This window comes from Talpa europaea (assembly GCF_964194135.1).
Source record: "Talpa europaea genome assembly, chromosome: 9".
NCBI lineage: Eukaryota > Metazoa > Chordata > Mammalia > Eulipotyphla > Talpidae > Talpa > Talpa europaea.
In genome coordinates this window covers 115791021-115814741 of record NC_140076.1, presented here as the reverse complement: position 1 = coordinate 115814741, position 23721 = coordinate 115791021, and the positions used below count along the sequence as shown (strand labels likewise).

The 23721-nt window shown below is 60.0% G+C and overlaps 1 protein-coding gene across 2 annotated transcripts; it reads left to right on the top strand.

The window, feature by feature from the left end:
* Positions 1 to 8289: 8289 nt before the first annotated feature.
* Positions 8290 to 11701, top strand: RFX5 (regulatory factor X5; the record flags this gene model as incomplete). 2 transcript variants are annotated; one of them, XM_084243277.1, is made up of 9 exons in its annotated part: positions 8290 to 8411; positions 8607 to 8640; positions 9003 to 9085; positions 9328 to 9447; positions 9592 to 9711; positions 9844 to 9925; positions 10125 to 10326; positions 10541 to 10641; positions 10715 to 11701. In XM_084243277.1, 9 exons carry the CDS (start codon positions 8296 to 8298, stop codon positions 11699 to 11701), a joined length of 1845 nt encoding a protein of 614 aa, XP_084099403.1. The 2 variants fall into 2 exon arrangements, with proteins under 2 accessions (XP_084099403.1, XP_084099402.1); XM_084243276.1 differs by lacking the exon at positions 9328 to 9447 and having other exon boundaries at positions 8296 to 8411.
* Positions 11702 to 23721: the final 12020 nt, after the last annotated feature.

The following is a 23721-nucleotide window of genomic DNA, read 5'->3' as shown; positions in this document are numbered from 1 at the left end:
GTACGTGAGCTCTTGGAAATCACTTCACCAAAAAATAAACCAATGAACCTATCCCTCGGGCCAGCTTGTCCTGGGGGGGGCACCCCTGTACCCCTTCTGCTGACCCCAGTCTCCTGCACAGGAATGTCCTAAAGACATGCTAACCCTCCGAGGTGGGCTGGAGTGACTAGTTCACGCCTGTGGTCACAGCACGCTGCTGCTGTGACCCTGGACGCGGAGTCGGTGGTGCCGGCAGCGCAGAGGCTGGGCGGAGGGCGTGACATGTCCAGCCTTGTTTTAAAGCCCCACTGGTGAACCTAAGTTCTCGCCTGCCGGCCCCAGAATGCAGTGCCCTCTCACCCGGGAGACAGCTGGGCCCTGGCGCGGAAGTGTCCCCTGCAGGGGAGGCGCGGGGGGCGCCCCGCGTGCCCCCCCACCTGGCAGACAGACTCGTGACCGCACCCGAGGGCTGGGGACGTCCCAGTCCAGCCCAGACGGGTGCCGCCTGCCTCACGCTCAGAACGTGCCCAGATCAGAGACTCTCCTTCCTCTGCGCCAGCTCTGTAGTTCTCTATGAAAAGGATGAGATGGAACCAAAAAGACAGCAGCCAAGCAGTCACTCTATGAACTCCTTTATTCTCTGCCTAAGGTAACACTGAGCAACGTTCAGGTGTGACCCTTCCTTTTCCTCAGCCTTCTGCGAAGTTGTGTTTGTTGTGATCACTGGAGAGTCTCAGAGCCCCACTAGGACTCGGCCGCCCCAGAACGTGTCTCCTTCCCTTGGAGGTCTTTGCACACGAGGCCTGAGTCCCTCCTGCCGCCTCACTGCCCGGCGGCCACAGCCTCAGGGAGCCTCCTTCCCTGTCCTCCCCGGCCAGGCCTCTGCACTTAACCTCATCATGAAAACACAACCCATCGGCTTGCAGCTCCCTGTTGAGCCCAGCGCCCGCTGGACTACTAAAGCACGTAGGCTTTAATGCAGCCCTGAATATAAAGGAATGGGGTGAATTGGGAGCTATAGGGAGCCTTGGGATTTGCTGGGTCTTACCGGAAGTTTCTCTCCTAGGTTTCTTCCTTGTCCTTTTCAATAATCAAATTTCTTTGGAAAAAGAATGGATTTTATAGCGCTACATCGTTTCCATATATTTCTAAAAGCTTAAAATTCCATTTAACAAGATGAACCTCAAGCCCTGCTCATGTCAGGTAGCCAGGAATCTATTGGAGACTCGGAGGGTTTTGTATTCATGCCAAAGAACTAGTATTTGAGCACACCAGAAACTCAGCTGCAAACAGAAATACTCATTAGAAAATGGAGGAGAGACATCTCACCGAAGAAGATATACGGGTAGGAGACAGGACAAGAGCTGGTCAGCATCACCAGCCGGCAGGGAAGTGCACACTAAACCGTGTGGCCTCACCACACACCTACCAGAAAGGCCAAGCCAGAAACCACGGCAGCTCAGTCTCTTGGCAAGGCCGCGGAGGGGCCACCGTGCCGACGTCGCTGGTGGAAATTCAAAGTGGCGTGGCCGCTTCCGGAAAACAGGTTGGCAGTCCCTTTCAAAGACCAAACACACAATCATCGTAGGACCCTGTCACTGAACTCTTGGGCATTTATTTAACTCAGAGAATTGGAAGTGTACATTCACACACGGATCTGTACACAATCATTCATTGTAGCTTCACACGTAGTAGCCACCGATTGGAAACTACCCACATGTCTTTCAGCGACTAAGGGGTCATCAGTTGTGCTGCACCCACAGAATGGGCCACTGCTCAGCACTAGACAGGAGCCAGCTCGATTCTGCGGCCAACCAGGCCACCCACGCGGGGCCTGCAGACAGCAGCCTCCCTGCTTGCGAGTGCAGCCTGCCGCTTGCATGGGTTGGTCTAAGGCACCTCAGAGACAACCTTTCTCTGTCCTTCATGTCTGACATCATGCTCTCCCGATGTCAGGCTCTAGACAGGTATGTGGGGTGCCTCTGGGGAGCCCCAGGCACAGTGGCCAGGGTCCACACCGGCCAAGCCATCATGTCCTTCTGCACCACACTGCAGAGCCAGGAGCATATCCCTGAGGCACCAGGCAGGGCCGAGCTCAAGTTCTCTGCCCACCAGAAAAGCTGTATTTGTAAGAAGCGGCGCTTCACCAACTTTAACACTGATGAGTCAGAAGACATGGTAGCTGGGCAGCAGCTCATCCCAGCAGCAGCGGGGTCAAGCTCGCACCGAGCCGCGGGCTGTGGACAAGTGGTGGGCCCTGCACTGAAGAGAGCAAAGGAGCGGCCCCCTCGCTAGTCATGAAATAAAGCCACACTCGTTTTCCAAAGGAATGAAAAAGGAACGAGCTATCGACACAAGTAAGAGCCCGGGTAGCCCAAGAGAACCACACCGAGGGAAGAAGCCAGTCTCAGAGATCGCCGTCTCGCCCAGTTTCAGCCCGTCGGCAGCCCTTGCGATTCTCACAGTGACTCCAAGAGGCGCCTCAGCAATAACCATCTGGAGACTTTGACAACGGAGAAGTTTGTTACTTCCGAGACCCGGAGGTTGTGCACCACTGTGGGTACAGCAAGCGTGGGGTGGGAGCTCGGGTCGGGAGGCCTGTTGGGGCTGAGGGTCTCCAAGGTGCATCCTTTATTGGTGAATTTAAAACAAAAGAGTGGAAGGAAAAGACAACACAGATGGCGCAAATGGGTGGTGAGTTAAAGAGTGGAGGAGACGGAGCTGAGGCCAGATTGACCGGCTGTGGAGAATTCTTAAGTCAGGATAACAGGCGTGTGCGTGGGCCTCCTTCCCCTTTTGCATGGTTGAGATTTTCTCATAATAAAAACCTAGAAAATGCTCCTCACTTTTATTCTGATCCTGGCCTCCTCTCACTATGTCTGACCCCACATCACTGAAACAGGCACCGCAAAACCAGGAGAGGCCTCCCTCTCACGGACGGCCCGGCCCCAGCAGTGACACAGCCTTCCCTGACCCTGCAGTCCCCTCCCTGAGAAGGCCCCTCTGTCGTGTGTTCTCGAAGACCCGCTGCAGCGCCCAGGCGGATGCTGAGAACGTAAGGCCCAGGTGGCAGGTGCCAAGTCTGGCCCATAAATCTCTGGTCATTTCCTTGGTTTAATATGTGTTTTGATACAAGCACTCAGAGGATAAAAACCAGGCATTGTTGGGCCCGGAGCTGGCTGCACGCTTTCCTGGGTGTTCCCAGGGGTCGTCTGAGGAATCGTCATCCCGATGAGTGATTGCTGCAGACATGCAGCCCTGTTGCTTCTACAGTTCCCCACTTCCCAAAGCCCTGAATTCAATTTTGAATATTTTGGAAATTTTGAGCTCTTAAATCCCCAAAGGATGTACTGACAACTCCACGTGGATGCGCGGCTCTAAATCACAATGGTATTAAGGGAATTTGTCTGGAAGACCCTGACTGAGAAGCAGCGCGGCCCTGAGGTCCCATGTGAACAGGCCCCGGCGGCCACTGCTTTGCGCCAGCCAGTGCCTATAATTTGCCCGCGCTCTGCGGATGGGCCTGCTGTCAGTGTACCCTGGGCGGCCGAATGTTGACTTGGAGATTCTTCTCTTCGACCTCAGGAGCCCTGAGCAAAATGAGCAGTGAAAAGGGCACACTCGTGTGAATATGCTCTTGTTCTCATTCTGTGCATTAGTGATGCTTGGGTGCGTGCCACGCAGCATGGAAATCAGCCTTCACAGCTTCCACAGTGTTCCAGAAGACACTCACAAACCAATGAGTGTAACAGACAACATTCCAATGGACACATGTGAAGAAGCGGTGTGGAGATCGGGCTGTTAGGAACCGGGTCAGTCCCTCAAATTCAAGTGTGGGAAACAAACGGACGCAGTCAATATTCCTGACTTAAGCCTGAGCACCTGTCAAAACAATGCTTGGGAAACATTTTATTAAAATTGAGCTAAAGTGTAAGGAAAAAAGTTAACAAAACTAATTATAGAACTAAAAAAAATCTTAAAAGGACAGGTTTATTAGGAAAAAGAGAAAGGAAAACAGAGAGACGCCTGCATCGTCACAGGTGGGCAGGGAAGAGGCTGCAGAGTGCAAGTTACTGAGCATTAGACATCAAATATGCTGTATGATACTGCCAGCTAGAACAGTGTGATCAGTGTAGGACTAGACAACCAGAATCAACACAAGACAATAAGACCTAACTAGAAATAGACCTAACTATAAAAGGGAACTTGACATGTGAAACCATAAAAGGAAAAAAAAGGAAACAGCCATAAGAAGGAAATTATAAATATTTGGAAATGACTGGCCACCTGCAAAACATACTAATTAAATGATGGAAGACTTGACTGACCAAGCCTGCCAGAGGATCGTCTGCCCTTAAGCTAATGGGAATCATTCGATCACTTTTCATTAATTTTTTACCATGTACGTATAAGTGACTTATCACTCAGGATTGCCTGTCATGAAATACTTATAAATTGCGTCGCACTGTATGTTTTCCTCTGCGCTCTGGCCCTTCACTGTTTCTGAAGTGCACCCCCGGGGAGGCAGGCGCTGCGGCTGATGTTTCCCTTCCCTATGACCTTTCCCTGAATAAAGATCCACAACTCAGCCCACTGTCAAGAGCTTCTGCGTTGTGGCCAGCTTTGCTGATGCGAGTGATGACGCTATAAACCTCCTCCTGTGTCTCTGAGGTTTACAAGGCTGAGGTAGGCGCAAGATGGCAGAGTCAGAAGATAGTCACACACCCAATATTACCAAGTAAACCAAACTGTCTTCCAAAGTGGTTGTACCAGAGACACCCCCGGTATTGGGGGAGGGCGCCGGCGGGCCCACGACCACGTCGTCTCTCATTGTTGCAAGACTGAAATTCTTGCCAAACAGGTGGCTATGAAACTGTGATTTTCATTTGCATCTTCTTGGTTCCTTCAGAGCATGAACAATTTTTCATCTTCATGAGCCATTCCTGCTTCTTCTAGAAGTGCCTACTCACTTCCTCTACCCATTTTTCTATTACCTGTCACTTACCTGTTTATTTGTAAAAAGGTTCGGATAAATTCCAGGCAGTGGGCCTCCCTGGTGGCGCAGCGGTTTGAGCACAGCGCTGTGAAGCTGTCCACAGCCTCTGCAGCGCGGGTTCAATTCCTGGCCGGTCAGGGAGCTACCCACATGGTAGGAGTAGACCTTTCCTGCCTCTCCGACTGCTCCCCTCAGCAATGTCTTTGGTCAGTCTGCCTGTTCTGCTCCCCACTCTGTCTCTGGGGAATTCTCTCACCCTCCTGCACCTCTGGCCTTATACCCTAGTTCTTGTATTAATAAATAAATCTTAAAAAAAAAAATCCAGGTAATAATCCTTTGTCAGTTACACGTCTTGAAAATGCCTTCCCCCCAATTTGCAGTTTGACTTTGTATTCTTTTCATGGTGTTTTTTAAAAATATATTTAAGTTTTTAGAGCCTCCCTGGTGGCACAAGGGGTTAAGAACAGCACTGTGAAGTTGTCCACAGCCTCTGCAGCATGAGTTCGATCCCCAGCTGGCTAGGGAGCTGACCCACATGGCGAAGCAGACCTCTCCTATCTCCCTGCTGCTCCCCTCAGCAGTGTATTTCAGTCAGTCTGCCTGTTCTGTTCCCTGCTCTGTCTCTGGTGGATCCTCTCACCCCCTACATCTCTGTCCTATACCCCAGCTCTTGTATGCATAAATAAATAAAGCTTGAAAAAATATATAGTTTTTTTTTAAAGATTTATTTATTTACACAAGCATTGGGTACAGTCAGAAGCACGGGAGGGTGAGAGAATTCACCAGAGCCAGAGCAGGGAACAGGACGGGCAGACTGACGAAATACACTGCTGAGGGGAGCAGCGGGTGGCAGGAGAGGTCTGCGCACCATGTGGGACCCTCCTCCGGTGATGGAACCGGCGCTGCAGAGGCTGTGGGCAGCTTCACAACCCAGCACTCAACCGCTGCGCTACCGGGGAGGCCCTATATTTAAGTTTTTAATATTCATGTGTCTAAATACATCAGCATTTTTCTTCATGGTTTGCATCTTTGTGTTTAGGAAATTTACTTCTAAAATTGTAGGGTGTGTATATATGATGTTTACATCTTTGTCTAATAGCATCTAAGAGCACAGTGTGAATCCAGAGGCCTAGGTTCCTGGCTCCACTTAGTAACTGTAATGGTGCCGCTTATTAACCTCTCAGTGATTCTGACTCCCCACCTGTAAAATGGGGATGGTCACAGCACCTAGCGACAGAGTTGCTATGAGAGAGGCGAGGACCTTGGCACGTATCGAGGTCTCATCAATGTTTGCTGTGATGACAACTCTTCTCAGAGCAAGGACCATCATGCCCTATTCAGCTCTGCATCCCCAGCTGTTGGCACAACACCTGGCATAAATAAGGAACAGGTCCCCCCCAACTACTCAACTCCACCGCCTTCCGCAAGTGCTGCCAGCACCTCTCCCTTACAGAGCCGAGGTACCTTTTCTCCCTTTGCTAAAACTTCCAATTATTCCTGCCATCTGCAAAATCCTAAATCGCATCATTCATCACAAACTCTGTCCAGTCAAGAGCTCTCTGTCCCCTCCACGCGGACTGTCCGAGGCGTCTCCCCTCCAGTCCAAGGCACCCCTGCACCCGGCGTGCGCGCGCGGCCGGCCCTGGGGTCGAGGGCAGCTCAGGGGAATGGGCTTTGCCGGCCTTGGATTTTGATTCCAGAACTTTCTGTGCATGTTAAAAGCGGGCACGTCTGTTTCCCTGTCTGTAAAATGCCGACAGCGCCGCCGGGGGCAGCTGTGACGCCAGACAGGTGTGGGTGTGGGGCGGTGGGCGCCCGGGGCGGCAGGTGGGCTCCGGCCGCCCCCCTCTGCGGCCGCCCCCCTCTGCGGCCGCCCCCCTCGCCAGCGGGCACAGGGCCCAGCTCTGCCCGCGGCCGCAGCGCGCGCCGGGGCGCGGGGTGGGGGTTCGCGCCGGGGCGCCGCGGGCGGGGCGGGGGGCGCAGCAGCCCGGCTCCAGCCCGCGGGCTCTGGCGGGCGCTCCCCGCGGCTCGGGCTCCGTCGCTTCCCTCTGATCCGTAATTTTTACCTAACATCGCGAAGCTGCCTGGGGTTGGGGCTCCAGCAACGCTCACGAAGCTCTGCACCCGTAAAAAGTTGGGGTGGGCACCCAGCACCCCCGGGGAGGGCGCCCGGGCGGAGGGCGCGCCGGCCTGAGAGCGCGCGCGCGTCGTGGGGTGCGGGGGGCCCCGCGGCCTCGTCCTCGGGGGTCGCGCGAGCGCCCCCACCCCGCGCCCGCGCGCGGCCAGGCGGGCCCGGGGCCTCCCCGCAGCTCGGCGCCCCAGGCCAGCCGCGGCCCGCGGCCCCTTTAAGAGCAGCGCCCGCCCGGCCGCCGACCGGCCCCGCGCCGAGCCCGGCCCGGACTTCCCGGGCCCGCGCGGGCCAACTTTGGGGCGCCCTCCCGCCGGCCAATCAGGCGCTGTTGCCAGGCAGCTTTGGCGGCCGCCGGGGCGAGCCGGGCGCCTTCGGGCCGGGCGGCGGCGGCGGCCAATCAGCGCCCGGGCCGCGCGGGTATCCGGGCAGATCGCGGCCGCCGCAGCCAGTCAGAAAAAAGAAAATAGAGCAACGCACGCGCCGCGGGCCCGGGCCGCGGGCTGGGCCGGAGCGGAGGCGGCGCGAGGTAGTTTCTCTTCCTCCCGCACCTTTGTGGCGCCGGCGGCGGAGGGCGCCCGCGCGGAGGTGGGGGCGGCGGGGCGCGGGCCGGGCCGGGGGCTGCCGCCGGCCCTTCCGGGGCGCTCCGGCCGCCGGGCGCGGGCCGCGGGCCGGACCCCGCTCCCCGCCGCCCGGGGCCGCGCCGGCCGAGCCCCCGCGGGGCCGCGGCGGGGCCGGGGCGGCGGGGCCGGGCGCGGGCGGCGGGGCCGGCGCGGGGCCGGGGCGGCGGGCGGCGCGGCGGGGCCGCGGCCCGGGCCTGGCGGGCGGGGCGGGCCGGGCCGCGCGGGGAACCCGCCGCCCGGCCGGGAAGTTCGCGCGGCGCCGGGCCCGGGCGGGGCGGCCGGGGTCAGGGGTCAGGGGTCGCGGCCGGCGCGCTCCCCGCCCGGGTGCCGGCCCCGCGGCTCGGCGCGGTTAGGGGCCGCGGGGGGGGCGGGGGGCGGCGCGCGGCGAGGGCCTCCGGCCGGCCCGGACCCCAGAAGCGATGGGGTGACTCCCGGTGCCTGGAGCCGGCGGCTGCGGAGGGAAAGGCCACGCGAGGACATCGCGGCGTCCTCTGGCTCGGCGGGCGCCGGCCGGGCCGCGGCGGGAGGGAGTTACACCTCGGGCCTCTCCTCGCAGCCCTCATGCCGGGATGGCAGAAGATGAACCCGATGCCAAGAGCCCGAAGGCCGGGGGGCGGCCCCCCCCAGGTGGTGCCGAGGCGGGGGAACCCACCACGCTCCTCCAGAAGCTGCGAGGTAGCATCTCGTAAGTAGCGCGCATCACCTCCAAATCCTGCCCCGGCCTGGCCTAGGGCCCTGCAGCCCTCAACTTCCTCTGCGGGCCAGCTGCGCCCCGCCCCGCCCCGCCCCGCCCCCAGGTGGCTCCCGAGCCTTTGAGCCCTCTTCTCCCCCAGCCGCCTGACGGGGTCTCGTGAGCCTAACCTCTCCTCTTCCCCCGCAGCAAGGCCGTGCAGAACAAAGTAGAGGGAATCCTGGTGAGTATTCTGGGGGCAAAGGCAACAGAGAGAGAACTAGGGGTGAAGATAGCAGGGTCTGAGTCAGTGAGGTGGATGTGGGCCCTGGGGTGCTGCCGCCCCGCAGGGGGACCTCGATGCACTGGAGCGTCTCCCTTCTCCTCGCGTGACCTCTTGGGTGACGTCTGATAGAAACCAAGAGCACTGATCCCCTCTGCTCCCCTCTTCCTGTGGGGTCCTCAGAGGCGGTGGGCACGCAGCCTTGAATCGTTTCAGTCGCCTCTTTCAGCCTCAAGATCTCTGGGTCAGCTTCATTTCTCACTTTGAATGAGGGGGTCCACCGCGGGCCCTTTTTAACTCTGCTGCCTCTTCCTCGCCCTCAGCAAGATGTGCAGAAGTTCTCAGACAGCGACAAGCTGTATCTCTACCTGCAGCTCCCCTCAGGGCCCAGCACTGGGGACAAAAGGTAGGTTTGCTGCCAGGGTTTTAGCTGTCAGGGCTTCTGCTACTCAAAGCCAGGTTCACAGGGAAGGGGCAGTGAGTGGGGGTCCTCACCGCTGCCCTGGCCGCAGGCGACAGGCCATCCCACCGCAGCCCCGGGAGGGTGGCTGCTTTGAGCCCACGGCTGGCACTGCCGCAGGGTGGCCTGGAGAGAGCCAGGAGGACGCTGGGCCTCGGTCACACTGGGCCCTTTTTCTTGCCTTGCAGTTCGGAGCCCAGCACGCTCAGCAACGAGGAGTACATGCACGCCTGCAGGTGGATCCGCAACCACCTGGAGGAGCACACCGACACCTGCCTGCCCAAGCAGAGCGTTTACGATGCCTACCGGTGGGTAGGCTGGGGCTGGCGGGCGCTCCCTGCCTCCAGGAGCCGTGCTGCTCCAGGGGCTCCCCAAACAGGTCTCCAGGGGCCCAGGGGGCCACCCATGGCCGCCAACTCTGAGCAGCTCCCCACTCTCCCCACTTCACACAGGAAGTACTGTGAGAGCCTCGCCTGTTGTCGCCCCCTCAGCACAGCCAACTTTGGCAAAATCATCAGAGAGATCTTCCCTGACATCAAGGCCCGAAGGCTCGGTGGCCGGGGCCAGTCCAAGTATCCTTGACTGGGGAGGCTAGGGCGGGGGGCTGAGGAGGCCGACTTGGTGTGTGGACAGCAGGCGTTGAGCCGCCTGGCTTCCCAGTGGGCTCGGAGACCCCGTGTTGGCTGCCCCTTAACCCAAAGCAGATACTGCTATAGTGGCATTCGAAGGAAGACCTTGGTGTCCATGCCTCCCTTGCCCGGACTTGACCTGAAGGGCTCTGACAGTGTAAGTGACCACTTCCGGTTGCCAGTTGCTCCTCACAGTGGCGGGAGGGCTGGGGGCTCTTGGGAGGTTGTTGAGCACAGCCTCTGGGTACAGGGCGGTCCTTCTGCCGGCCGCTCCCACCCATCCCAGTCTCAGCGGTGGTCAAGGGCGGCAGGGGTTCTTTGGTTTGCCGGGTGATGGGCCATGTTCTTCACTCCAGCCAGAAATGGGCCCTGAGGTCACCCCAGCGCCCCGGGACGAGGTGGTGGAGGCGGCCTGCGCCCTGACCTGCGACTGGGCCGAGCGGATCCTGAAGCGCTCCTTCAGCTCCATCGTGGAGGTGGCGCGCTTCCTGCTGCAGCAGCACCTCATCTCCGCCCGGTCCACACACGCCAACGTGCTCAAGGCCGTGGGGCTTGCTGGTGGGTGCCTCCGCCCGAGAAACCCAAGAAACCCTCACCCTTCCACCTCACAGGCCCTCCCACAGGCCAGAATGGAGACGCCTTCTGTCCTTGGAGACTCCTAGGACGTGCCCCGCATTGCTCTTTCCCCACCTTTGTCGGCGCAGGCAGCGCCACCCCCTCCTCTGCGCCCTCCTCCTCGCCCTCACTGACACTTTTCCCGGCCTCTCTGCAGAAGAGGATGAGCACGGCCCCCGGGAGCGCGTGTCCAAGGCCAGGAACGGAGTGGAGAGCCTAGAGGGCGCGGCCCACCGCAGGCCAGAGAGACCCACTCAGGTGAGGGCTGCTGCCGCGGTTGCTCTTCCCACCAGCGCCCCATCTCCGCTTACCAGTCCTCTCTATCTTCTAGTCTCCCAAGGAGCTGGAGCCCCGGGCAGGGGCCGGCCCCCCAGCACGCGGAGAGCGGAAGAAGAGCCCGGCTGAGAGCCCAGCACCCGCGGCCAGCAACCCTCAGGTCACCGCCCTGGTGGCCCGGCTGCCGCCGCTCCTGCCCCGGGCCCCTCGCTCACTCGTGCCCCCCATCCGAGTCTCCCCGCCCATCCTGGCCCCCAAGCTGTCTTCAGGCACCCTGAAAGTCGCTGCACTGCCTCTGCCCACGAGGGCTGGGGGCCCCCAGGCGCCCATGCCCATCATCAACATGATCTTGCCAGCTGTTTCTGCTTTGCCGGGGCCGGGGCACGGGCGGGTTCCCCCTGGGGGGCTCACTCAGCCACAGGGCACGGAGAACAGGGAGGTGGGCCTAGGTGCTGACCCAGGACCCCACGATAAGGGGGTCAAGCGGACAGCTGAAGTGCTTGTGAGCGAGGCCAGCGGGCAGGACCCGCCAGTTAAAGCAGCAAAGCAGGAGACAGAGGATGCAGGAAGTGAGACCAAAAGGAAAAGGGGACGACCCCGGAAAAAGTCCGGTGGAAGCAAGGAAAGAAATTCTACCCCCGACAAGCCGGCGGCTGTCATGGACTCTGCCCAGTCCTCAAGGTTCCCACGGCAGACGTGGGCCTCAGGGGGGGCTGGTGACGCGGCCGGAGGCACAGAGAGTCCAGGGCCCGCGCGGGGGGCTGAGGAGGGCATGGTGCTGGCCCTGGGACAGGAGGATGGTGCTGCTTCCAGAGGCGGAAGGGGCCCCAGCTCCCGCCATGCCAAAGAAACAGAAGATAAAATGCCTGTTGTGTCCCTAAAAGTCAGTGTCATCAAGGGCTGTAGAAGCCAAAAGGAGGCTCTTCATTTGGGAAAGGGAGAGGCAGACATGGCAGCACAGGGTAATAAGGACTCAAAGGGGCACGCACTTCAGACCTCCCCACCCCGCGAGCGGAAAGACCTCAAAGCAACACCTCCGTGAGGGTGCGTGGGGAGCGCGTCTGTCGTGTGTTAACTACGCGTCTGCCTTGTCCAGGCCCCTCCACACCTGCTTTACTTGGCTCTTCACTGCGGGGTTCCTTCTGCATAGATAGCTGGGGCGCCCCAGCTTCCCCAGTGCCTGCTTCCTGCTTCTGACCTTTCTAGCTCACTCCCTTTGGCTTTAGTCACCTTGCAGTGACCTTCTTACCTGCGTCCCTGTGCTGTCCTGTGGAAGACAGGGATGGAGTAAGTGTGATGAATGTACAGGTTAGGAGTGTTTTGGTTTCGAATCATAGAAAGCCTAGCTCGGACTGGCTAAGAAAAAGACCGGCTCATGGAGCCGGACAGTCTAGAGGTAGTGCTGGCGCGGCTGAGGCTGACCTCAGCCTCGTGGCTGCGCCTCTGGAGACCTGACTGACTGCTGACCCCTGCTCCTCTCTCTGTGGGAGCACCTGCAGCCTGGGCCTGCCCTCCTAGGATTACGAGTTTCCCCGTGTGCGTCCAAGCAGAAAGAGGGCAGCATTGTGCCAGAAGTTCTACCAGAGGCCCCAGATCCGCTCCGGTGAGGCCGGCCCGGGTCACATGGCCAGCCCTAGCCAGTCACCATCAGGAGGACGGCATATGCTGATTTGCTTGGTCTGCATCACCGAGTGCACCTTTGGGAAGAAGGGTGGCATCAACCTCCTCAGAAGTCCTGCAGTCCCCAGGTGGCAGCAGGGAGGCAGTGGGCAGCTGGACTGAGGTCCCTACCGCGGCTTCCGCTCCCCTCTCAGCCTCACGCTTCCCCGTGGCTGCAACCTCTTCCCACCTGTTTTAGCCTCAGAAGGAACGGGGTCATTCCTTTAGGGGCTATTGCTTCAGTCTCACATGACAGCCCACGTTTCTTTGCCCACACCGCAGAGGGGGAGCCCAGCCCTCGCTCTGTTTCTGAATCTGTTTCCTCTGCCTCTTGCTCCCCGACCCCTAGCGGCTCACTGAATTCCTCCTGCCTCCACCGGGTGTCAGGACTGAGCCGCGCCACGGGTCCCCTAGGTGTGTGGGTGCACGGGAGGGGGAGGTAGCCTTGTATGGGAAGTGGGCCTGGGCCCTCCAGGTGTGTCCCCGGAAACAGCCAAGCAGCCGCTGTCCGTGGAGGGCCTGCCCGCCACCCGCACAGCAGCCTGTCTGGGAGTCTTGGTTCTTCCTAAGAGAGGCAGGTTTCCCTTCAAGGAGACTTTGTTCACTTGTTCATCGATTTCCACCATGGCAGATTTTTTTAAAGTATAATATGTAATATTTGATATCTATAAAGACTATATTTAACATGGATAAGTTATGAAGTGTGATAATGAAATGAGTTCCTTTGACCCACCTCCTACTTACCCATTAAAACATCAGAAATGACGTTGTTGGCGTGTTCCTCCTGCGCCCTCTGCCCAGTGTGACGCGGCCTTAGCTGGGGGTGTGTTACGTGCCGGCCTCTATCTGTGTCCCTGGAAACGGCTCTGTTCAGTTTTGCTTTCTATTACAAAACGTTACTCTCTACTCAGCCCTGCAATTTGCTTTTTTCCCACTGAACACCTTTTCCTGTGGGCTTCTCCACGGTGCACGGGGAGCTGTGGCTCCTGCGTGGTCCCACCAGGCGCGTGAATCACAAGCCCCCACTATGTTGGCGGACACGGTTTTCCAGGTTTTGCTGCTAACCATGATGCTGCTCCGAATGTTCTAGTGTCAGTGCCTTTGCTCCTAATGAGGTTTCTACCACGCTTTCTAGGATGCATCTTTCGGTCAGTATACCCTCTGCACCTTACTCTCCGGGAGCGCGCGTGGAGTTTGACGTGAACCATCCTTTGAAAGTTTGGTGAAACGCCTGTTATCCCCTCTGACCTGGTGTTCCTTTGTGGGAAACACAAATGTTTGCTTCCATTTCACTAATTATGGATGATACCTGTAGTATCTCCCCTCCTAGGTTGGGTTTACATTTTATGTCCTTTACAACTTAGTTTCGACACATCTGATTTTCAGCCTTCTCCCAATTGTGAGTTTTCAAGGACTCTGTGTCTCTGTATTCCCCAAGTCAGTTACTTTTAAGTTTTTAAATTACCTTTATGACTTTTTTGACTCATGTACTATTTAGAGAAGTGTTATAACAGGAGAGGTCTGTGCGCCATGTGGGACCTTCACTGGTGGCCAGGGATCAAACGGGCACTGCAGAGGCTGTGGGCTCAACAGCTGCGCCACCAGGGGAGGCCCCAAATCTGCAATTTGTTGGGGTTTTATGTTACATCTGTAGCTTATCTCAGATGTCTAAATCTGTTTTTTGGGTTCTGCTGACCCCTGCCTGCGGCAGCTTGTTTCTCTGTATACTTCATGGGTTTAGATTTTGCGCCCATATTTTGCTGAACTTAACCCGTGGAATCCAGAGGGCCCGAGTGGGGGGCACTTCCCTCTAGTGCAGATTTGCATCTGCTTCCGGCAGGAGCCATGGGGTGCTCTGACCTAGTGCAGTTAGCCCAGTTAGCCCCCCCCCCCCCCCCCCCCGCCAAGAGTCCAAGTTCAATTCAGTGGTCCTAAGCATCTTCCCCTGCTCTGCTTGGGTCCAGGGCTTAGCTGCTCTCCAGGACAAACCTGCTTTTTCCTAGTACTTGTCGTTCATCCTTCGCTCGGTTTCAGTTCTGTTTCCTTTCCTTTAGTGATTCCCCTTTCTGATGAGCCCAGCAATAGGCTGAGAAATGTTTGCTGTGATTTGTCTCAAATCTAGTTGTATTTTAATGGGCAAGCCCTTTTCATATCCACGTTGCCAGAAGTGGGAGTCCATCACTGTGGTTTTGATGTGGTCCCTCTTGTTTTTTAAGCGCAAGGCGCTGGCTAGGAGCCGGCTGACACAGACTGTAATGCATCAGGGCAGTGCCTTGTTAGTGACAAGCACAGACAACTAGCACAGCATGGGCACCAAGAGGAATAGCAGGTGGGGCGGGGTGTGTGTGTGTGTGTGTGTGTGTGTGTGAATGCCCAGGGGAGGGGGTCAGAGTTGACTGGGCGAGTCTGCACCATGAAGCCAGGACAGCGCAACATGAGACACAGGAGAAGGATGGACTCGCGGTGCTCGTTTCATCGCAGAAGAGCTGCAGATAAAAGTGCTTTGGGCTGAGTAATTTGGGAAGGTTTCCTGGGAAAGGCAGGCTTAAGTCCCACCCGTAAGGTAAGCAGAGGGTGGCTAGGAAGGCATTCCAGGGACAGCAGAGGCTCGGGGATGCGGGGTGGAAGTAGAGAGAGAGGACCGCGCCCCGAGAAACACCTGCGAGGCAGGCGCAGCGTGATAAACAGCAGCGCCAGGCAGTGAGGACACAGCCCTTATGTCATCTGCAGATTGAGTGAGCGAGTGGAAGAAAGCTCTGGAGTTTGCCCTTGTGACGGGGCACTGGAGTCAAAGGGAGCCGTCCGCCTTGGTCACCATCCGTTTGCCCGAAACCAGGCTGCTGATGCACCAGGGCCTCAGGGATGAAGACGCCGCTGGCCGTGGGTGGAAATGCCCAGGAAGCCTGTCCTCACGGGCTGGGTGTGGGAACAGGTACCTTTCCGGGGAGGCTAGCCATGGGCTGATTCTGAGATTTGCGTGAATATTACTAAAAGGCCTCTTTTTAAAATGTTCCCTGTTTAAAAAGTCTCACAAGAAACAAGTTACTGTGCTGTAGCTCAAGCTCCAGGTTACTAGAGGAAAGGCCGAGCTGGGACTTGAGGCACTGAGCACTGACGGCTGCTCTTCCGTATTCCCTCCGGCTCCACTTCCCCTCCTCCCTTCCCTCCCCCACACTATATTCTTTTTAATTTTCTTTCCTGTAAGTGAAGTTAAAAATAATTTATAATATACTAAAATTTGAAATCTTGCTATTAATCCAAGAAAAACTCATCTAGTTTGTGATCCTAAATAAATGAATTTGTTTATTCCTATGGTTCAAAATCAACTTTCTTTAGAAATCAACGCAAATGCCACACTCATGCACGTACTGCACAGGAGGTTAGTGTCCCTAAAACCCTTCTGCATCCGGCTGAGTCATTCCCAGCCACTGAGCTGTCATCTGTGGTGGAACAGCCAGGAAAGCTGCTCAGGCCATGCGGTCCAGCTTGGTAAAGTTAAAATTTGAACCTAATTTATATTTTCTCCAGTAAACAAATATCCCCTCATGAACATTTTTTTTTTTTAGAGGCATGTTTTCTTTCTTTCTTTCTTTCTTTATTTGTTTGTTTTTTTGTTTATACAAGCACTGGGTACAGTCAGAAGCGCGGGAGGGTGAGAGAATTCACCAGAGCCAGAGCGGGGAGCAGAGCAGGCAGAAGGGCCGAAGGACACTGCTGAGGGGAGCAGCGGGCGGCAGGAGAGGTCTGCGCGCCATGTGGGACCCTCCGCCGGTGGCCGGGGAGCAGCTGGGGATCGAACCGGCGTCGCAGAGGCCGCGGGCAGCTTCGCAACCCAGCGCTCAACCGCTGCGCCACCGGGGAGGCCCCCCCTCATGAACATTTAAGAAATACTGCGCCGTATATGTGTGTGAGGCTTGGCTTCATCGCATCACGGGCGGCAGCACGATGACCCGGATGAAGGCGCAGGCCTTGCCAAGGAACCATTATTGCAGCATGAGTTCAATCCCCAGCCAGGGAGCTACCCACAGGGCACAACAGACCTCTCCTGTCTCCCCGCTGCTCCCCTCAGCAGCGTATTTCATCAGCCTGCCTGTTCCGTTACCAGCTCTGTCTCTGGTGAGTCCTCTCACCCTCCCGTGCATCTGGCCTGTACCCCGGTTCTTGTATAAATACAATAAATAAATCTTCAAAAAAAATTTTTTTTTCAAAAAAAAAAAAAAAAAAGAAGAAGACAGGAGCTCAGTTTCCATAAAATGACACAAAGGGGTAACCTCTCTTGCACAGGATGGTAATGAGTAAGTAAGGTAGTGACACACAGTGGGGTTGGAGCAGTAACTGCTACCTTTTTCCTTGGGGGGAAAAAGCCAAAAATATCTAGGAGTGGGGGTAAGGGGGGGAATCACTCTTTAATTTCTTTAACCACAGGGATGTTTAAAATGTAACATGCTGGGCCTCCCCGGTGGTGGCGAAGCTGCCCGCGGCCTCTGCGGCGCCGGTTCGATCCCCGGCTGCTCCCCGGCCACCGGAGGAGGGTCCCCCATGGCGCGCAGACCTCTCCTGCCGCCCGCTGCTCCCCTCAGCAGTGTCCTTCGGTCCTTCTGCCTGCTCTGCTCCCCGCTCTGGCTCTGGTGAATTCTCTCACCCTCCTGCGCTTCTGACTGTGCCCAGTGCTTGTGTGAATAGATAAACAAATCTTAAAAAAGAAGAAGAAGAAAAAAAGAAACAGGGTAACAAGCAACACCACCACACTCCAGAAGGAGGCGGACAGCAGGAAAAGACGCAGAGAAATGCACACCCATGAGCCCTTCGAGTGATAAACCCGGGCTCCTCTCCCTGGTCTCCCGTGACTAGCAAAGGGCTCAGAACTGCGGTACCTGTTCAAAAAAAAAACCCACTGAAGGTGTAAACAGAGACGTTGCTGAAATCTTGCTTTTTCTGGTCACTGGAAAATCAGAAACTCCCTAGCACAAAAAAGCGGGGCTGCCACATCTCTGCCGGGTCTCAGAACCAGTCCCGCCGCCCCCGGGCCGCCCGCGGGGTGTCTGGGCGGCGTTTCATACTCGAGGGGCGGCCGAGGGGCGACGGGCGGACGCTCCCCGGCGCCCCCTTCCCGCGCCCCCCTTCCCGCCGCGCTGCCACTTCAGTCCGTTCCCGCGTCTCCTCGATTTCCGCCCTCGCAGCCTCCAGACGGCGCCGCCGGGCCGGGTCCCGCCGGGCCTCTCCGCCCCGGCCCGGGAGCTCCGGGAGCTCCGCCCGCCGCCGCGCGCACTCACCGCACGGCCGGGCCGCCCCGCCGCCCCGCGCACTCACCGCACGGCCGGGCCGCCCCGCCGCCCCGCGCACTCACCGCACGGCCGGGCCGCCCCGCCGCCCCGCGCACTCACCGCACGGCCGGGCCGCCCCGCCGCCCCGCGTCCTCCTCCGCGGCCCGCAGGCTCTGTCCGCGGCGGCCCGCGCGCCCGGCGCTCCCAGAGGCGCTCCCAGAGGCGCTCCCAGAGGCGAAGCTTCCAGAGGCGCTTCCAGAGGCGCTTCCAGAGGCGCTTCCAGAGGCGAAGCTTCCAGAGGCGAAGCTTCCAGAGGCGCTTCCAGAGGCGCTTCCAGAGGCGAAGCTTCCAGAGGCGCTTCCAGAGGCGAAGCTTCCAGAGGCGCTTCCAGAGGCGCTTCCAGAGGCGAAGCTTCCAGAGGCGAAGCTTCCAGAGGCGAAGCTTCCAGAGGCGAAGCTTCCAGAGGCGCTCCCAGAGGCGCTTCCAGAGGCGCTCCCAGAGGCGCTCCCAGAGGCGCTTCCAGAGGCGAAGCTTCCAGAGGCGAAGCTTCCAGAGGCGAAGCTTCCAGAGGCGAAGCTTCCAGAGGCGCTTCCAGAGGCGCTCCCAGAGGCGCTCCCAGAGGCGCTTCCGGCCGAACCCGGGCCGCGGCTCTTCCGGCGGCTCCCTGCGCCCCCCCCCGCCCGGCGCCCCCAGGGACCGGCCCCGCGCGCCCGCTCCGGGGGCTCGCGTTCGCAGGCGCGGAACTGCGGGTGCGGAGCCGACGGTCTCCCACGCCGCTCGGCCTCTGACCGGCCGGGGGGCCAAGGTCGGGCCACACAGCCGCCCCGAGGCGCCCAGCGAGGAGCCCTGCACAGCGGCTCGCGCAGCCGGGGGTCCCGCGAGGCGCCCCCACGCGCGGCGGCGGCCGGCGTCCCGCGGCTTCGTGCTCAACCCCGGCCGGCCTGGGCCGCGAGGGGCTCGGTCCCGGCGCCCCGCGGCCCTCGCGCCCCCGCCCGCGCCCTCGCCGGCCCGGCCCGGCCCGACCGGCGGTGACCTCGGGGCCGGGCCGCGACCTCGAGGAGCGCCGCCGACGCCGCGGGGATGCGGGGGGGCCGCGTCTCCCACCCGCGCAGGGGCGCGCGGCTGGCGTCGTCCGCAGGCGGAGTCGGCGCGGGGCGGCCCCGCCAGCCCGGCCCCGCCCCGGCCCGGCCCCGGCCGTCCCCGCCGGCCCGTTCCCGCCCCGGCCCCGCCCCCGCCGGCCCGTCCCGCCCCGGCCCCGCCCCCGCCGGCCCGTTCCCGCCCCGCCCACGCCCACGCCGGCCCGTTCCCGCCCCGGCCCCGCCCCCGCCGGCCCGTCCCGCCCCGGCCCCGCCCCCTCCCCCACCCCGTCCCGCCCCCGCCGCCCCCGCCGGCTGGAGCCCGAGGGCCGAGGCGCGGGCGGGGGCCCGGCTGGGGGACGCCGGGCGCTCGCGCCCTCGACGGGCTCAGTCACGCAGCTGCACGCCCGAGGGCCGCGTCTCGGGCCTCCTCTGGCCGGCACCCGCGTCCGCCGGCCGCGCACGGCCCAGGGGCGCCCCGCACCCTCGGGCAGCACCTCCCCGGGCGCCCGCGGAGGGCGGAGCCGGGCGGCCCCCGCGAAGGTTGGCCGCCCCGCCCCCCGTAGCGGCCCCGCCCCCGCCTCGCCCCGCCCCCGCCTATTTCTGAGCAGGCGCGGCGCGGGCAGCTCCGGCGCGGACCGCGACGGGCTCGGCCGGGGCCTGGGCGCCGGGACGCCGAGCGCGCACCGGGAGGCGAGGCTGCGCTCCGAGGGCGCCGGCACCCGCCGGGCGTCCCCCCGCGTCTCGGCCGTGCCGAGGGCCAGAGGCGACCGCGCGGCGCGGGCGAACTTGACGCCGAGCGAAGGCCCCGCAGGCGGCGCCGAGGGCAGCCCCGCAGCAGGGCCTGGTGCCGCCGCCGCGGCCGCTGTCAGGGAAGCGCCGGCGGCCCATGGAGCCCGGGAGCGGCCGCTGCTGCTGAGGCGGCGGCGTCGGACCCGCCCGGCCGCCCGCACCGCCCCCGAGGGGCCCCGGAGGTAGGCGGCCCGGCCCCGGGAGCGCCCCTCGCCCGGCGCGGGGTCCCCGCTCCCGCCCCGCCCCGCGCAGCCGCCCGCCCCACCCCCACCCGGGCTCGACCACGAAACTGCCCTCGGGTGGCAGCTGCACCCCGACTTTCCCGGCCCCCCCTCTCGGGCCCGGGGTCCTCCTGCGCTTTTTGGCTTCCTCTTCTGCTTGGCTCCGCCCTCCGCCGGGGATTCCCTCCCGCTCCCGCGCGCCCCATCCCGGCTGCTCCTGCGGGCCGGGCCCTCGGCGGCGCCCCCTCGGCGGCCCGGCGCCCCCGCGGGCTCCGCCTGTGTCCCCCTCCTGCGCCGCCCCCGGCCCGGCGTCGCCCGCCGCCTCCCCGCGCCCGCGCCCGCGCCGCCTGATTCCATGACCTCAGCGCCGCCCGGGGCTCCCCGCCTCGGCGCCCCGGCCCCGGCCCGCGCCCCGGCCGGGAGCGCCTGGTGACCCGTAACTTTGTTTAGTCACTTTTCCCCTCCTCAGCCCCGGGGCTTTGTTCCCGGAGAGAGCGCGGCGGCCGGCGCCCCCCGGCCGGCCGGGCGTCCCTGGACTTCCCGGGGCCTTCCCGGCCCTCGGGGCGCTCGGCGCGCGCCCCCCGCGGCCCGCACCCCTGCCTGCCCCCCTTTCCGTCGCACGCCGCTTGAGGATCACTAGCCCTTGCAGAGTGTGCCGGGGGAGGGCCCAGATGCCGCCCGGGCGTCCCTGCACGGTGTCTGGGGGATGAGGCGCTGTGAGGAAGCCCCGGCCGGCCCCCTTTGGCCGCTCGGGAGGGGCGCGCAGGCCCGAAGTTCTGCTCGGGATTATTCAACTTTGGGTTTTTCTTAAAGGGATCTCAGCGTTTTCCCGCCTCTGTCCAGGTTTAAGAGGAAGGCGCTTGCCGCTGGCTTTTTAGGGCAGCTTTGGTGGGGTCCGCTAGCGCCTAGGCCTGGGGTGGGCGTGGGGGTAACTGGGAAGGACAAGGGGGGCGCAGCGGGAAGGGCTGGTACAGGCAGAACCCCCCCCTTCCGACTCCTGTCACTCCCTCCCTTGACCTCTGGAGCGACCTTTCGGGGACACGGCCTGCTCCGAGGGGGCATCAGGGGGGAGTGGGCCAGTAGCAGGATGTGGGGTGGGGGCACAGTTGCCTTTGGTTTATTTGTGTACAAAACATTGTGGGCTGCTGAGATGAAAAGTGTTGATTAGTACTGATTTAGTTGTCCTAAGAAATTCCCTTCATTGTGGTCTCTCTGTTGGGTCTTTGTGGCCTACAGCCATGCCAATAGGTGATCTCAAGAAACTTCTAGGCCCACTTCTTTCTCTGTCTTGCCCCGCCCCCCAGTTAGGTTGCTGGCCCTGGGCTGTTGCTCTTGTACTTGCAGCGTGGTTCCAGATGCTGTCCACCCAAAGTATGTTTGGGGGGGAGCCCCTTACGACCTGGCTGGGAGAGACAGCTTGGAATGAGTTGGGACTTGGGAAGCTGGTTCCTCCCTCGTGGGCCACGTCTCTTTCTTGGCCTGTGACGGCGAAGAAGACACGTGAACTGCCACTCATTTTCTGACTCTAGGCCTTTTTGAAAATGATCACGCTGCCTTGTCCCGCTCTCCACGTCTTCCTCCTCGTTAGCCAGAGTGCACGCCTCATAGTCCCCCTTTTTAGGGGAAGCTTCACTCCTGGGAAGCACCCCTGAAGGGAAATCATGTTTCTACTACTTCCCTGCTTCCTTCTCAGAGCTGTCCGCACCGCATGAGAACATGTTGCGGGAAAGCACCCAAAGCAGTGAGTTGGGAATCTTGGATTCAGGGAAGGAGTTTGGGAGGAACCTTTCAGTACTTCGCACAAGGAGAGCGCCTCCATCTAGTGTGTTTGGGGTTGGCTGAGGGGATAAACCGGCTGAGAGGTGGCCAGCACGGGTTGCCCTTCAGAATGAGCAGAGTTCTCAGAGCGGACTGGAGCCGTCTGGCTGGAATCTGCTCATCCTGGTTCCCTGGCCCGGTGGAGTTCACAGCCTGATTCAAGGTTGACTTGCCTTCCCTGAGACCGCTGCCCTCCCTCCTGCCAGTCATTCGAGCTGCCCTCTCCCCGTGCCCCCCCCCCCCCGCTCCCCCCCCTTCTCCCAGGCTTGGGCAAGCTTTGTCTGGTTCCTGATGGGCTTGAGCTTCCTTGTCTGCTTGACCCTGGGCTTCTCCACAGAAAAAGTGCTGCTCACTCCACCAGCGCCATCGAGGCTGGGGGGAGACGGCCTGGGACCTTACAGAGAGGCTTGAGTTGGACCGCGTGACACGCGGGGAACAGGTGTCGATGGTGAGGAGTCTCTTCCGGAAAGCGCCTTCTTAAATGAACACGTGTGTATGAACCCTGTATGTCCTCTGTGCTCGGCTCTGCTCTTCCCTGATAATCAGACAGGGGTTCCCACATAAGCGGTGGCACCCAGTCAGTTGTCTACACTGCCGGCTCCTACCACCTACTTTGCTAGCAGCCGGCTGGGCAGCTATGCTAGGAGAGGCTTCCGTTCCCTCCAGTCTCACTGCAAGGCCAATGTGAGCTCCCAGAGCGAGAGGTAGACCGTTGTTTGAAAATCTTTGGGAAAAACAGGAGTCCTCTGATACTAAAGGCTTGGATTTTCTTCTCTTTTTCTATGACTTAAAAGGAGATAGGGACCTATTCCTTTGTTTGCTTTCTATTTTTTTTTTTTTTAAGATTTTATTTATTTTTGCACAGAAGAGTTGGGGTGTAGGCAGAGGTACAGGGAGGTGAGACAATCCACCAGAGACAGAGCGGGGAGCAGAACAGGCAGATCTACTGAAATACACTGCTGAGGGGAGCAATGGGGAGACCGGAGAGGTCTGCTGTGCCCTGTGGGTCAGCTCCCTGGACGGGGATCGAACTCAGGTCATCGCGGTGATAGTGTTGAGACTTAACCCCAGGCCACCAGGAAGGCCCTCTTTTGCTTTCTTTAGACTAGTTTATCAAAACTGTATTTTTTTTGCATTTGAAAATCAGTGAATTCATGTTGAGGACCATATCTGGATTTAGGTTTTAAAGAATCCTGTTATTTACTTTTTTGAGATTTATTTATTTATGCATACAAGAATTGGTGTGTAGACCAGAGATGCAGAGGGGAGAGGATTCACCAGAGACAGAGCGGGGAGCAGAACAGGCAGACTGACTGAAACACACTGCTGAGGGGAGCAGCGTGGAGACAGGAGAGGTCTGCTGCGCCATGTGGGCAGCTCCCTGGCTGGGGATGGAACTCGTGCAGCAGTGGCTGCTGATAGCTTCATAGCGCGTCTAACCCCTGCGCTACCAGGGAGGCTCCTTTCCTATTTGTTACTGTCTAAATTGGCAAGACCTCCCTGTCACCCCCATGCCTTGAGTCAGATGCAGGTAGGCCCTGACGCTGGGGAGGGGGCAGGGTTTACGCTCCAGTTTGGTGATTTCTGTGGGAGAACTGGTCTGTAGGAGAGAGGCCTGGCTCTCCTGCGCCCTTTGACGTCTCGCTTGGGAGACTCTGCAAATGATCTTGTAGGGGTTTTGGTGACCGGGAAGTATCTGGAGTGGAGGGGAAGGGAAAGATGTGCCGGGCATGGAGCGGCTGAGAAAGAAGAGGCGGTTCTGGGCGGCGGCTGAGGCTGCGGCGAGAGTTGCTGAGCGGCCTGAGCAGGCAGTGCTCGCAGGAGAAGGAGGGTGGCCGCGTTGCGCAGAGGCCCTGTGGAGGTGACGGTGGCAGCTTCCTTCTTCCTCCTGTGCAGCCCAGAGTTGCAAGTAGGGACAGAGCACATAGAAGGCACAGAGGGCACTGCCTCACTGGGGAGACCAGCCGGGAGTGTTTCCACCTTTTTACTGATGCGGGAAATTAAACTCAGGGATGAACGTCTTTCTTGACAGATTTGGGAGAAAGACAAACTGAAGTGGCCTTTTTCGGTGATCTCTGAGAACCGGCGGGGAGCTGGGCTATCTCGGATCAGGCAGCTCAAAGCCAGCGTGCCCTTCCACCATTCCAGAGGTGGGAGAGGAGGCCCTGGAAGGGAGGGGGCCGTGGAAAACGGGGCTTCCCAGGCTGGTCAGAGAATCTGCATCTTGGGCCT